The sequence below is a fragment of the Drosophila suzukii genome, chromosome 3 (assembly GCF_043229965.1).
Source record: "Drosophila suzukii chromosome 3, CBGP_Dsuzu_IsoJpt1.0, whole genome shotgun sequence".
Lineage (NCBI taxonomy): Eukaryota > Metazoa > Arthropoda > Insecta > Diptera > Drosophilidae > Drosophila > Drosophila suzukii.
The window spans coordinates 33,754,992-33,769,498 of record NC_092082.1 but is presented as its reverse complement, the minus strand read 5'-3'; the positions used below and the strand labels follow the sequence as shown (position 1 = coordinate 33,769,498).

The 14,507-nt window shown below is 44.8% G+C and overlaps 1 protein-coding gene across 1 annotated transcript; it reads left to right on the top strand.

Moving 5' to 3' along the window:
• Positions 1-8,231: 8,231 nt before the first annotated feature.
• On the top strand, positions 8,232-10,539 carry LOC139352746 (uncharacterized). The gene is made up of 5 exons (XM_070995376.1): positions 8,232-8,862; positions 9,037-9,206; positions 9,336-9,896; positions 9,972-10,304; positions 10,372-10,539. Exons 1-5 carry the CDS (start codon positions 8,232-8,234, stop codon positions 10,537-10,539), a joined length of 1,863 nt encoding a protein of 620 aa, XP_070851477.1.
• Positions 10,540-14,507: the final 3,968 nt, after the last annotated feature.

Sequence of the window (14,507 nt, the reverse complement as noted above, 5' to 3'; positions counted from 1 at the left end):
TAAATAGTTTCTTACAGGGCTAACACAAAAATATTTTAGAATTTAATTTCACCATAAAATAATCCTGTCGTCACAGAACTTTTTACCTTAAAAGACTGTTAAATAAAACGTAATTACTTACAAAAGTCAAGCAACAATATAAAATTAAAAGTCATATGTGACTTCACGTCAAAAATTCCAAATAATTGTAGTCTTATGTATTTGCAATAATATTATTTAAAGTTCGCGTAATTTGTTCGTAAAATAATTTTGATTAATGAGATGCAGCAAAAATTAAAAATCTTTTTCAATTTATAGGTGTTTTAACAGTGCTAGAGCATAGATTTGTTGAAAAAAAGTCAGATAAATATATATATATATATATAACAAGGAAGAACGCTATAGTCGAGTGCCTCGACTATCAGATACCCGTTACTCAGCTAAAGGGATCAAAGGAAAATGGAGATATGCAAGCAGCAAAGCGAAATTTAAATACGCCACCTACCGGCGGTAGACAGATTTAAGCGTTATGGGCGTTATAGTGGGCGTGGAAAATTTTTTTTGGGTCAATCGATAGGTATTGATGGGAACATTACATTTCAGTTTTACTCTAGTTTTTATTCTAGCATCAAAACTGTAGGAGCCACCGTTTTGGGCGGTTAGTGGGCGTTATAGTGGGCGTGGCACTCTACTAAAACAAACTTGCGCTGCGTAAGAAGCTCAGGAATCTGCACGCCAAATCTCAATAGCCTAGCTCTCATAGTTTTCGAGATCTCAGCGTTTATCCGGACGGACAGACAGACGGACAGGCGGACATGGCTAGATCGACTCGGCTAGTGGTCCTGATCAAGAATATATATACTTTATGGGGTCGGAAACGTTTCTTTCTGCCTGTTACATACTTTCCGACGAATCTAGTAAACCGTTTTACTCTACGAGTAACGGGTATAAATATAAATAGATCTTCGGATCCTATAAGATCTTAGGGCACGCTCCTCTATCGCCCACAACCGCCCATACGCCCACGCTAAAATCTGTCTGGCGCCCACATGTGTGAGGATTTGAAGATTCATCAATATTTATCTTTGTGCATACATTTTTTTAAAGTCGGGCCATCCATTTAAAATTTATAAGCCAATTAAGAAATCTACGCTACGTGGTGCCGTTGCGGGGTGTGCAATTGTGAACAGTCGCTTTGCTCCATATATCCATCTCCCTCGCACTCCCCTTAGCTGAGTAACGGGCATTTGATAGTCGATGGCTATAGCGACTAAAGCGTTTTCTTTTGTTTTTTTTTTCTTCGGGCGATAAATAAACAAACAATTATATTTTGTTTAAATTTGTGAACTAGAAATTAAACAACTTACCTTGTTTCATTTTAAAGCTCAGAACTGAAGAAAATACTTTTTTGAGTGTACATTTTTGTAAATTTTTAAACTAACTTGAAGATGCACAAAGTTTGATATTGATTTTTGGAAAAAAGACATTCAAAAAACGAATCTACTACTACGATTTAATTTTCGAACGTCCCGAACAAATGCAGTAAAAACAAGGAAGAACGCTATAGTCGAGTACCTCGACTATCATATACCCGTAACTTAGCTAAATGGAGATATGCAAGCAGCAAATCGAGATTAAAATGCGCCACCTACCGGCGGTAGACAGATTTAAGCGTTATGGGCGTTAGAGTTGGCGTGGCAATTTTCTTTTTTTGATCAATCGATAGGTATTGACGAGAGCAATACATTTCAGTTAAAATTTTTTATCTAGCATGAAAATTGTGGGAGTCACAGGTTTAGGCGGTTTGTGGGCGTTAAAGTGGGCGTGGCAAACTTTATTTTAGGTCAGTCGGTAGGTATTGATGAGAACAATACATTTCAGTTATTCTAGCATCAAAACTGTAGGAGCCACAGTTTTAAGAGGCTTGTGGGCGTTAGAGTGGGCGTTGCACTCTGCTGAATCAAACTTGCCCTGCGTAAGAAGCTCAGGAATCTGCACGCCAAATCTCAATAGCCTAGTTCCGAGATCTCAGCGTTCATCCGGACAGACAGACGGACAGATAGACAGACGGACAGACGGACATGGCTAGATCGACTCGGCTAGTGATCCTGCTCAAGATTATATATACTGTATGGAGTCGGAAACGCTTCCATCTGCCTGTTACATACTTTCCGACGAATCTAGTACACCTGTTCGTACCCAAAGGTACTCAACATGACCACACACAACAAATCAAGCAGTAGCCAAGTTGGGAACAGTACCAGGCGCTCAGTAGCACCCACTGCATATGAGAATGGCTGATCAGCATATTATATGTCTTACTAACTCACCGTCTCACCGACTCAACGGCACACTGACCGGCCAATGCAGTCCGCACATTTTGCAGTGTCTGCCGAGCCAACTACACAAACTGCTACCATAGTCAAAACTCCCTGACCTACCCACCTACTTTAGAATATAGCTCATTCACTAATCATTACACTAAACTTCCGTGTTCCAAGTAGTATATAAACATGTACCAAATGAAGAATAAATCAGTTATCAACGCATCTCATAACTCCGCGGTTCTACTTCCTACCTCTGGTAATAGGGCTCGTAATACACTATCTCCACTAGCAGCTAACTTACGTTAGCTCAACCTCAGCGCAGTTCATCATCGCCTGTGGTCCGGCATCGCAGTAACTATCGTTACCATTGCCGCGACGCGATCTTCCTGCCAGCAAAGCGTCCCCGTGCCAGCGACAAGTGCTCATTACCCCCTTGTCCCACGGTGTGACCCGGAAGAGTCTACTTCGGTTAGGCACAAACAATACCCATAATTATAATCATTATCAGAAACATTTTTGATGTAAAAGTAAGTTGTATTTAATATGGATCAAGGTGTTTCTGGGAAGAAGAAGATACAACTATTTATGTATATACAACGTATATTATACATACTGCTTGTGTCTAGCCGAAGTAAACACTTCTGGGACACGCTGCGTGACAAGGGGGGTAGTGAGCACTAGACGCACGCGTCTCGACAACGGTAACGATGGTAAATGCGTTGCTGGACCAGAGGTGATGCGGGAACTGCGCTGAGGTTAAGCTAACGAAGGTTAGCTGCTAGTTGAGATTGTGTAGTATTTCGAGCCCTTCTAAAAGAGGCCGGTGAATTTTGATTATGTTAACAGTTTGCGTAGTTGGCTAGGCTGACACTGCAGAATGTATTGACCGCTTGGCGTGTGAGTGTACCGTCGAGTCGCAAGGTAAGTAAGTGAAACGTCGAGTCATGCGTTGACAGGAAACATACAATGTAGCAGGTCTTCTTCCTCGACACAGAAAATATATACTCTTCAACTCACGTCACACACACACACACACACAGTCGTTGAAGGCATTAGATATTGTTTTTGTTCAACGTTCTAGTGCCAAATCATGTGAATATTAATATTAGCCATAGATCGTTGCACAGAAAACAATATCTTTTTTTTCTTTTCTTTTTAACAGTGTATAGTTCTCCCAAACCTCTCATGATATTGTTTTTTTTTGTGACTGTAAGCTGAAATGAGAACGTTGCATAATTAGGGATTCTATTTTCAGGAGTAAATAAGTTTTTATTGATATATGTATATATATATAGTTGATAGGTTATATTATATATATATATATAGGTTATTATATATGTATATAATTAATAACGTCTATCAATTCTCTCACCCAAATCCTGATAGCGTTGCATTAAAATATAAGCTCCTATCCTGAACCGTTTTCTGATGTTGCGTGATATCTTCATATCGTTGTCTGTTATATGCGCCCCTACCGTTATCAATTTCCTTATGTTGCGTAAGGTCTTTAAATAAAAATCGGGCAGAATATCCTCATACTCAATACAAAATTCATCGATTTCTTTCTTTAAGTCGTCAACGTCATCTGTATTAACGCAGGTTTCATTCTCATAACTACTCATTTCTTTCCTTATTCTGTACCCCGCACCGTAAACGTCGTCATCATCTTCAATAATAATTTTGGGATTTTTAGACAAGTTATCGCGCAATCAGCGATACATGAATTGTCCCCTGATGGGACGTAAGGCCTTGTAGTCTCCTGGCGTAAGTAGTGTTCCTACTGTCAACAGTTTTTTTATCGTACGTAAAGTCCTCAAGTCGGAGGTAGATAGTACATCGTCATAGTCCCTGCGAAACTCTTCAATTTCGTCCTTTAGGTCTTGAATTTCTCTATCAGCAACAGCAACAGCGTCTTCAATGTTGATAGATCCTCGTTTAGCAACAGAGTTAACATCGCTGGACATAAGCATCTTATTTGGTCGCGGATCTTCCTTGTCAGCAGCAGTAGCATCAGCACCAGCACCAGCAGCAGCAGCAGTACCAGCATCATCACCATCAATGATAGATTTAGAGATTTGTGTTTTGGGTTCCTTTATTATTTTTGATTAAAAAAATATAAATAAAAAAGAGATGAATAATAAATTGTAATTTTAAATTCTTTTTTTGTTGTTTTTTTTTTGTCTAGGCGCAGCAGGTATGGGTATGGTGGAGACCTACGTTATCATCCTCAATGGTGTCCTTACGAATTTGAGTTAAGATCTGGACGACGTCGTTATCTTCTTCTTATTCTGGGGTTACGTAACCGGGGGTGCTGTTACACACGCATTTGCAACTGATGTATCGAAGCACTTTCGGTGGGGGTTGAGTGCTGGACCAACTAAAACAGGATGCTTCTTCTGCTCCTACTACTACTTGCTTGAATTTTTCCGTTTTGGTTTTTGTTTATGACTCCATGTTTACTTCTGCTTTGCTTAGTTCTGGTTCTAAGTCTGGATGTTGGTGGTGGTGGTGGGTTGTATAGTTCACGTACTTAAAGAATGTAAGTCAATTTTGAACTGCCTTTGAATTTGACTGCCCAGCGCTATTTATGGCGAATTTCTGCCTACGATTTTGTTTATTTTTTTGATTGTATGAGGATGCTAGGTTTTTTTTTCACACACTCACTTGCAATACAAAGTATGTGTTTTTTTGTTTGATATGCCTTGGAACACCGGATGCGTGATAGCTGCATCCAATACAAAAAAAATATTTATTATTTTCTTCTACCCACGCTCAATTTTTTTATTTGAGTAGGTGGTTTGCTGAATTTTAAAGTTGTGTGTGTAATAACGAAAAAAAAAATGTGTTTTAAATTTATAGCTGTGTGATAACAGTATGCTTAGAGAAAAAAAAATGATTTAAATTTACAACTGCGCAATAAGTGTACACACACACACACACACAATCACTTGCAACACAAAGTATGTGATTTTTTTGTTTGATATGCCTTTGAACACCGGATGTGTGATAACTACATTCAATGCAAAAAAAAATGTTTATTTTTTTCTTCTGTATGTAATAAAAAAAATGTGTTTTAAATTTATAGCTATGTAATAACAGTATGCTTAGAGAAAAAAAATGTGATTTAAATTCACAACTGCGCAATAAGTGTGTGTATAATTAAGAGAAAAAAAAACTTCGGGATGTGGATGTGGTTGCGATTTGATTTAAATTAAACCCCCCTCCCCCTCTCGTTCTCGCTCTCCCTCTCACTCACCCTCCCGCTCACCACAATATTAAATACGATTTTTTTTTCGCCACAATATGAAATATTAGTATTTAATTTTATTTTTTTTTAAATCATTGTGAGGACAATAAACATTATAAAGTTCGTGATTATTATTTCGATCTGCTGCTGCTGCTGTATCGACGATCATCGCAGCTTGATGCAGTCTATATAACAAGAGAAGACTATTTAAAATATTACAATTGCAGGATAGATTAGCAAAAGCAATACTAAAAATATAATAGTAATGATAACATTATAGACATATTTTGGTATAAATGGTGTTTTTAAAAACGCTAACAATGTCAAATTCAGAAAAATCAGCGTCGTCGTCGTCTGGTTCATCATAGGGTGAATCTATATTATATGTATATATACAGATCGCATTCTATCTTGCTTTAATTTATCAATTTTTTTTTTCCCCTTTTTACAATCTCTCGCTCTATAATACACACACACACACACACAACACAGGAAGCCTCCCACTTAGAACACACAAGTTGAACACTCACCCAGTTAAGTTGACCTGAACATCGATCGCCAATATATCGAGTTTTTGGTCGTTGTAAACCGTGTTTAATATTTAAAAGTGCGTTTGATTAGTGCGGGAAACCTCAGGTTGCAGGTACGTACCACAGACGCGACAGGAAGGTTCTACCCAGCCAACAAACCACTCGGCTACGCTTGCAAAGGCTGGCCAAGCTTGGTGGACAGAAGGGGGGATCCTCCCGCACCCACACAGCAACGCTCCACTCCAGAGCGCCACATAAATTTGGTGCTGCTCACAGCTTCCACAATCCGCACACGCGCAGTTTTTCCGGCACAAGCAAACAACATCGATCAGCTGATTGCAGTGCTGGACAGCGCCGCTTCTAACAGCGACCTTAACAGCGAGCTTAACAGCGAGCTTAACAGCGAGCTTAACTGCGAGCTTAACAGCGAGCTTACCAGCGAGCTTACCAGCGAGCTTAACAGCAAGCTTTCCACGCCGACCTCTACAGCGGCTAAGCGGGAGCTTCTACGAAGTCGGTTGCCCGGGAAATCAAAACTAAAATAAAACACACAAATCCTAACTCCTTAAATCCAACCTAACCACCTCCGCCACTACATACAGGGGTAGATGGGCAAAAAGCCAAGTAACCGGCCAATTTCCAACCCCACCGCGATAGCGGCGCCAGCTCAAACGGGGCTCTGGGGACCGAGCCGGAGCTGTATAGCTCCCATCAGGCAGTAACCGGGGGAAATCCCGGCTCACCGAGGGACCTCCGACTAGTGCAGGCGATGGATAAAGAAAAATCGTTCGGACATAACGAGACTCAGGCTCTTGCAGTTGCCAGGGCAGAAGAAGAGCTGGTAAAGAAGTTTCAGATGATGAAACAGAAGGTGCAGCGGTCGCCAACGGGGATGGAGCAGGCTCCCGACGCCCACCCAGTGTCAGCGCCTCCCAAAGTGACTGGGCCAATGTTCAACTTCGGCAGTAACGAGGATGAGCAAACCACCCCGAAGAGAAGTCGGGAACCAATTAGTCCTGAAGAGGCGATCGATGGAGCCCACAAGAAGCAGCGGGTGCAGAAAAGCGCCGCAGCTCTCACCGATGAGCTGGGCAAGATGCTCGACGAAATGATCGCGAAGTTCACGGACACAAAGAGCAACAAAAGAGCAAAAATGTCGTCCGCCATGTCACACAGGCCACGATCGACTTAATGCATGCAATGAAGAAGCTGCAAAGCGAGATCAATGCGACGCTGGATGAATCCTGAGCCAGGGGCCCGACTGCCAGCGCGACACAGCAGACAACACCATCGCTTTTTGCCCCACGGCAAGAGGGCACCAGCATAAAGGGAACGCATACTGGCGCGGGGAACCCAGTCAGGGTCGCGCCGAGAAACCCGCCCTGGCAGCAGGTGAGACCCAAAACCAAGAAGCCCCACGTGACTGCATCGAGTAATGGGGAAAGCGAAGACCACTATTACAGGCGGGCGCTGCACCTAGGATGCGAAAGGTGTATGGCGGAACCCAAACGGCGACGGTCCACCTCAGACCTGAGCATGCGCTGCGGATCCTCGACAAGGGGAAAATCAGGGTTGGATGGGTCGTCTGCCGCATAAGACAGAAAATGGAGCCCAGGCGATGCTGCAAATGCATGGGATTAGGCAACATGTCTGTCAGATGCCCAGCGTCAGAGGCAATAGCCAAAAACACGCGGCAATCCTGCTTCAGATGTGGCAAGGATGGCCACAAGTATAAAACTTGTACTCAGGGCAAACCAAAATGCATCATCTGCACAAGAAGCGGAAAATCTGGAGGAGAGGCCGAATACTCGATCGTCAGCAGTGCGTGCCCTGAGTACCGGAGAGCCATGCACGATAAACAGAATGGTTAAGGTCCTACAGCTAAACCTTTACCACTGCAGAGCGGCGCAGGACCTGCTAGCACAGACGGTCATCTAGCAGCAGGCTGAGGTGGCAATACTCAGCGAGCCCTACAAGGACAAGCATGAAGGCGTATGGCAACGTAGTTCGGACGGCAGAGCAGCAATATGGAGCTGCGGGAAGCCCCCTGGACACCTATCGCAAAGGGCTTCCAGGACGGGATACACCAGAACATTCTACAGCTGCTACATAGCCCCGAGCGTACACATTAGCGAGTTCAGAACAATAATGCAGGAGATCGCTGACGACGCACGCGGTAGGTCCCCTATCCTCATCGCAGGTGATTTCAACGCAAGATCCACAAAATGGGGCAGCGCTAGTACGACGCAGCGGGGAACCATCCTCCTTGAGGCAGTGGCCTCGCTAAACGTATGTCTACTGAACGAAGGTAATAGACCGACCTTCAGCAAGTCAGGCCGGGAGTCAACTATCGACCTGACCTTCGCTAGCCCTGGACTGGCACGAAACTGCGTATGGAGGGTGTCAGACATATACACCCACAGCGACCACGCTCTGATCATCACAGAACACGCTAACACATGCGCGAGGAACATAGCCGATAGAGTGAAGGAGGCGTGCGATGCATCTATGGAGAAAGCCAAGAAAGGTGGTAACGGGCGAAGACCAGTACCATGGTGGAACGAGGAGATAGGCTGCGCAAGGAGAGACTGCCTAGCGGCCCGGCGCAGGTGTCAGAGAAGCAGAGGACGCGGAAACCAGAAGCTAAGGGAAACAACCTACAGAGCCAAGAGAAAGGTCCTGAAGAACGCGATCAAAGCTAGCAAGGCCAGATGCTTCCAGGAGCTGTGCGAAGCGGCGGATGCAGAACCAATCGGGTCAGCATACAGGATGGTCATGGGTAAGCTCAACAGACAACCGACCCCTACCGGCCACTTACAGCTTGGCCAAATAGAGTCCACCCTGTTCCCCACTCAGCCGCCCCTTACTTGGCAAGCTACCGGGGAAGGCGATACTGTTCTTACCAGCGAAGCCGAAGTCCTGGCTGCGCTAAGGTAAACCAAAATCGAAAAAGCCCCTGGTCCCGACTGCATTCCCAATGCTGCACTGCACACATTGGTGGCAAACTACCCGGGAATATTCACGGAGATGTACAACATGTGTCTCACCCAACGAACCTTCCCCATACGTTGGAAGCGTCAAAGGTTGGTGCTTATCCCAAAACCGGGCAAGTTTAATGACGACGTATCGTCATACAGACTCCTATGTATGCTGAATACAACGGGGAAGATATTCGAGCGCATAATCTGCACCCACCTCGAAAAAGAACTCGACCAACTTAGAGCGTAATCGGACCACCAGTTTGGCTTCCAGAGAAAAAGAAGCACCATTGACGCGATCCAAGCGGTCACCCAATTGGCTGGTAACGCAATCGAAGGAGAAAGGTGGCTAGGTGGCTCAAAAGAGTACTGCCTCGTCTGCACCCTGGACGTCAAGAATGCCTTCAACTCTGCCAACTGGAACCTTGTCCGGCAGGCACTTCATCGCATGGGAATTTCGAACTACCTGATCGGCCTCGTAGCGTACTACTTCAAGGACAGAGTGCTCACATATTCCTCTGATGTCGGAGAGCACGAGTACCTGGTGACAGGAGGAGTACCTCAAGGCTCAGTCCTGGGCCCGATACTGTGGAACGTCATGTACGACGGGATCCTAAGGCTGGTACTACCCGAAGGATGCACTGTGGTCGGATTTGCGGATGACATAGCGCTGGTAACGGTAGCGAAAACCCTCGAAGAGATCACGGATAGGTGCAGCCTTTCGATAGACACCCTCATGTGCTGGCTCGCAGACAACGGCTTAGCAGTCGCCGAGCACAAAACGGAGGCAGTGCTTATAAGCAGCAGGAAGACTGTGGAGAAGCGCCTCAATCAAGTATCTTGGAGTACTGATCGACCACAGGCTATCGTTTAAGACGCACCTATCGTATGCAGAAGCCAAAGCATCCAGATCGACTGCAGCCATCTCAAGGATGATGGCGAATACTCGAGGACCAAAGCAGCACAGCAGAAGGATCATAGCCACAGTGGTGACATCTACCATATTGTACGCCGCGCCCATATGGGCCGAAGCTATGAAGACCGCATCATACAGCCACCAGTGCAAAGCTGTTTACAGACGCTGCGCATTGCGCATCACAAGCAGCTTCTGCACGGTATACGAGGAAGCCGCGCTAGTGGTAGCCGGTACTATACCGATAGACCTGCTGGCGGCAGAACGAAGAATTGGGAGCACAGGAAGCAGGACCCAGCGCAGCAACACGATCGAGGCATGGCAAAGGAGGTGGAACAATGCGACCACAGGGCGTGGGACGCACAGGCTAATTCCCAGTCTAACCCCCTGGCTGCAGAGACGACACGGACAGGTAGACTTCTACCTCACGCAGATGATCTCCGGGCACGGATGCTTCAAGGAATACCTGCATAGGTTTAAGCACGAGCCAAACCCCAATTGCGACCACTGCGGCACAGGAAGCATCGAAGATGCACGCGCTATTCATCTGCCCCCTATACGCTAGGTACCGAGCCGAAGCTGAAACGAAAACCGTTTGTAACCTAACAGCGGACAACGTGATCAGCTGCATACTAGAAAACCAAAGCAAGTGGCCGCTGGCATCCTGAAGGAGCTAAGGCGTCGAGAACGGAATCGACACATCGAGTCATAAGGACGAGCGGCAACCTGATATTAGTAGTATACTTACAAAATTTAATAGGAAGTCATAAGATGTAATGCGTCATGTCATCAACCAATTTTTGTTGAATGTACTTGGAAGGTTGTTCTTTTTCACAATCTACTTCATCATCATATTCATCTCTTTATTCTCTTTATTCGTTTCCATTTGATTAAAGGTAATATTCAAATTTGTAATATGTTCTAATCGCATATGTATACTTTGGAGAGTTTCTTTATCCTCGGGCGACAGAATGTGTAGATATTTTTGAATGAAATTAATAATTTTTTTTGTAAACGTCATTTTTTTTTTTTTTTTTTTGTATTGTTGTTATTATTGAACACGTATTTATTGAATATTCATTCAACCTGTTGATAATCATTGATGTTATACGTTCCGATGTGTCTCACTAACTGAAGGCTGGTGGGGTTGGGTTCATCATATTTCTCATCGTTGGTACAGTCTCGTTCAAACAAATAATTTTTCTTTACCAGGTTTCGCTCATTGGTATTGCTTACAGCATTATAGTGGTGGCAATAAATTCGTAATGTTTATACCCGTTCCTCGTAGAGTAAAAGGGTATACTAAATTCGTCGGAAAGTATGTAACAGGCAGAAGGAAGCGTTTCCGACCCCATAAAGTATATATATTCTTGATCAGGATCACTAGCCGAGTCGATCTAGCCATGTCCGCCTGTCCGTCTGTCCGTATGAACGCTGAGATCTGGGAAACTATAGGAGCTACAGCATTGGGATTAGGCATGCAGATTCCTGAGATTCCTGCGCAGCGCAAGTTTGTTGTTTTTTTTTTTGTATTTTATTAATTTATTATACGATTATATACTTTCCCTGTGGGCGAATGCTTAGCGACTAGTTTTACAGAATTGTGATTAAAAAGTAAAATGCATGAATGCATGTATGTCTATATAGTACATAGATATAAAGAGCGCTATGTCGTTCCTAGAACATTTTCTTAATTCCATATTTGCGGATTTTGGAGCGTTCTGGACTTGTAAGCTCTTGTTTTGTGCTGCTGAGATAGTGTGATCACCAGAAAGAATATCGTCGACATAGATTTCGTGCTTTAAGACCTCTTCCGCCAGTGGATAATTTTCGCGTTCATCTTCTGCAAGTTGCCGAACGACTCTGATGGCGGTGAATGGTGCAGAAGCGGCACCGAAAGTTACAGTTGACAGACAATATTCTGTGTGTTTCCATCCGCCGCCCGCCATTAAATCCGCTGGTACTACGTGTCGTCCGGAAGTACGTCGATGCAGCGGTACATGCGCTGGATGTCGGCGGTGAAAACATGCCGGTACTGTCTCCAATTCAGCAACACTGCAGGGAGATCATTTTGTAGAGTGGGTCCTACGGACAATACATCGTTTAGAGATCGACCGTTTGAGGTCTTTGCCGATGCGTCGAATACAATGCGCTGTTTGGTGGTGAGACTGTCTTCTTTATAGACAGCGTGATGAGGAAGAACGCAGGATTCAACCCGACAGGATGTTTTGGAGGTACTGACGGTTGATCTCTTACTAGAGACTGCTGGTGTGATTTGTCCCAATTCAAAATATTCTTCGATTCCTTCCTTGTAGCGAATCCATTTGTCTGGATCCCGTTCATAACGCCGCTCTAATTGAAGAAACCTGTTTTAAGCGACTTGATGCGATTTTCCTAGGGCCATAAAACTACCGTTTGGTTGACGTGTGTGCGTTTCCTTAAAGAAGGACTCACACCACCGCTCTTCGTCAGATTGAAGTGATCGGCTTGGGACAGATTCTATTTCGCAAAAATTCTTCAAAAGCGATTCCGTGTCTAGCGTGGTTTGATGACAGCGAATATTAAGTGTGTGGATTGATTCCTGAAACTTGCCGAGTATCATCCAACCTAAGTGAGAATTATGTGCAATAGGTTCGTATGGATTTCCGATTTGGGTTCCCGGAAGGATATGACCCGCCATGAGGTCGGCTCCGATGATGAGATCTATGCGTTTCGAGCGATAGTATAAAGGATCCGAGAGCTGGAGTCCGTTGATGTTTTTCCAGTTTTTAGGCGAAAACGATTGGTTTGGTAGATGTGAGGTCAGCGAGTTCATAACGTACGCAGAGTCGACATCTAGATTGAACGTTGGGTTTAGCGACGTTCGGATGCAGCATCTTGCCGTAAAGTTGCACCGTGGACCAGTAGTTTGGCCGGCGCCGGCGATCGAAGCGCGGATTCTGCTGGAGAGCTTGGACGGTATGCTCTGAGATTGTTGTAGCTTCCGACCCCTGATCGATGAGGGCAGTTATTGTTGCTTGAGCGCCGCTCTGGGGGTGGCAGACAATAATCCGTGCGGTAGCTACCAAGATATTCTGTCGCGTTGCATGGGAGGCTGTGGAATAATAACATTGGAGGTTTGGATTAGCAAGGGGGCTAACTGGTGAGGTGTCGTTGTTTATAGTCGAAGCGATATGTGGTTGACTGGGTGATACGGTCGGCGAGTAAGGTTGGGATGCTTGAGTGATGCTTGGCGCCGCTGCCGGATGAAGTAGAGAATGGTGGCGTTGTCCACAGTGGTAGCAATTCTTTACACTTGAACAGCGGGCAAGCATGTGCGATTTGCTCAGGCAGTTGAGGCATACTCACGACCTCCTTACGTTGGTAGCAATCCAAGTTAAGGAATCACGGACATTGACGAAGGATATGATTACCATTGCAGTGTGGGCAACGAAGCACAGGGGGACTTGGTTGCGCGTGGGTGTTATGAACCGAGATACGGTTTGTGGTGTGATGATCCAGTGATGATCCAGATTTGTTGGTGCCCGAACAGTTTCTATTTTCAATGGCGTCCAGGGTGATTAACCGGTTGTTGATCATAAATCGAATATCATCGGGCTTCTCCTTGCTTAGGCTTGGCAACTGGTAAAACATGTTCATGTGATTAGAGAATATCACGCTTGGATTCTTATAGCGCTGAATTAGTGTGTCCCATGCCACCGTATAGTTAGAGGCCGTCAAAGGAATTTGACGAATATCGTAATCTCGACCATCTGGCAGAGATTCCTTGAGGAATCGCTCATTTTGATGAATTAACCGAGTGAAGGCGTCATAATATCCTGGCCAGTCCACGCAGTTTCCGCTACACTTGGGCACTGACAGTTGTGGCATGTGGACACGTGCGTCGGCAACCGTCGACACGGCGGTGGGTGCCGAGGCTGAGGACGGCGTCACTGGGAACTTTATTCGTTGGCCTTCAGCTACAAGGCAATAGGTTTCCATGTACAGATCCTCGAAACTGACGGCGATCTTCTTGGTGTGATAGTCCGTTTTGACAAATCCCTCGGTGCAGATGATTACTTGATGGGTGGTCTCAAAAGCCGCGTTTAAACTCTCGATCTGCTGCAGGCGCTTCATATAATAGCTCTCGGTTTTTCGAGACGCGGAATCCTTCTTATAGTTCTGCTGCAGACGTGTTAGACTTTAAAGACGCTCCTTTTGAAGTGTAACAAAACCTGCTAAGGCCGGATCATCAGATTCGTAAATAAAAAAAAGGCACTCGTACTAACGTGATCTTTCCCTTCTGCTTGCTCCTGAATTAACGTAACGTTGACTATTGCGTGAGCGCAGGCTGTACTGTTTTCCGATTCCGCTTTGAGTAGGAGTCTTTCCTTGCTTGCGAAATTATAACGGGCCTTCTTGCAGCACCCGTTTTTTTTTTTTTTTATATATTCATTTATTTCATACAACTATATACATTAAAAGTGAGTTCAAGAACCGGAGTAGGGGGGCCGTGGTTGCGCGGTATCACCGCAAGGTATTGCTTCGCGCAAT

Bases quoted from the DNA above. Each gene is read 5' to 3' on its own strand.
- LOC139352746 (XM_070995376.1), top strand. From the start codon at position 8,232: ATGCAGGAGATCGCTGACGACGCACGCGGTAGGTCCCCTATCCTCATC. The intron at 9,897-9,971 runs GTATCTTGGAGT...CAAAGCATCCAG, and splicing joins TGGAGAAGCGCCTCAATCAA to ATCGACTGCAGCCATCTCAA. The intron at 10,305-10,371 runs GTGGAACAATGC...CCCTGGCTGCAG, and splicing joins ATCGAGGCATGGCAAAGGAG to AGACGACACGGACAGGTAGA.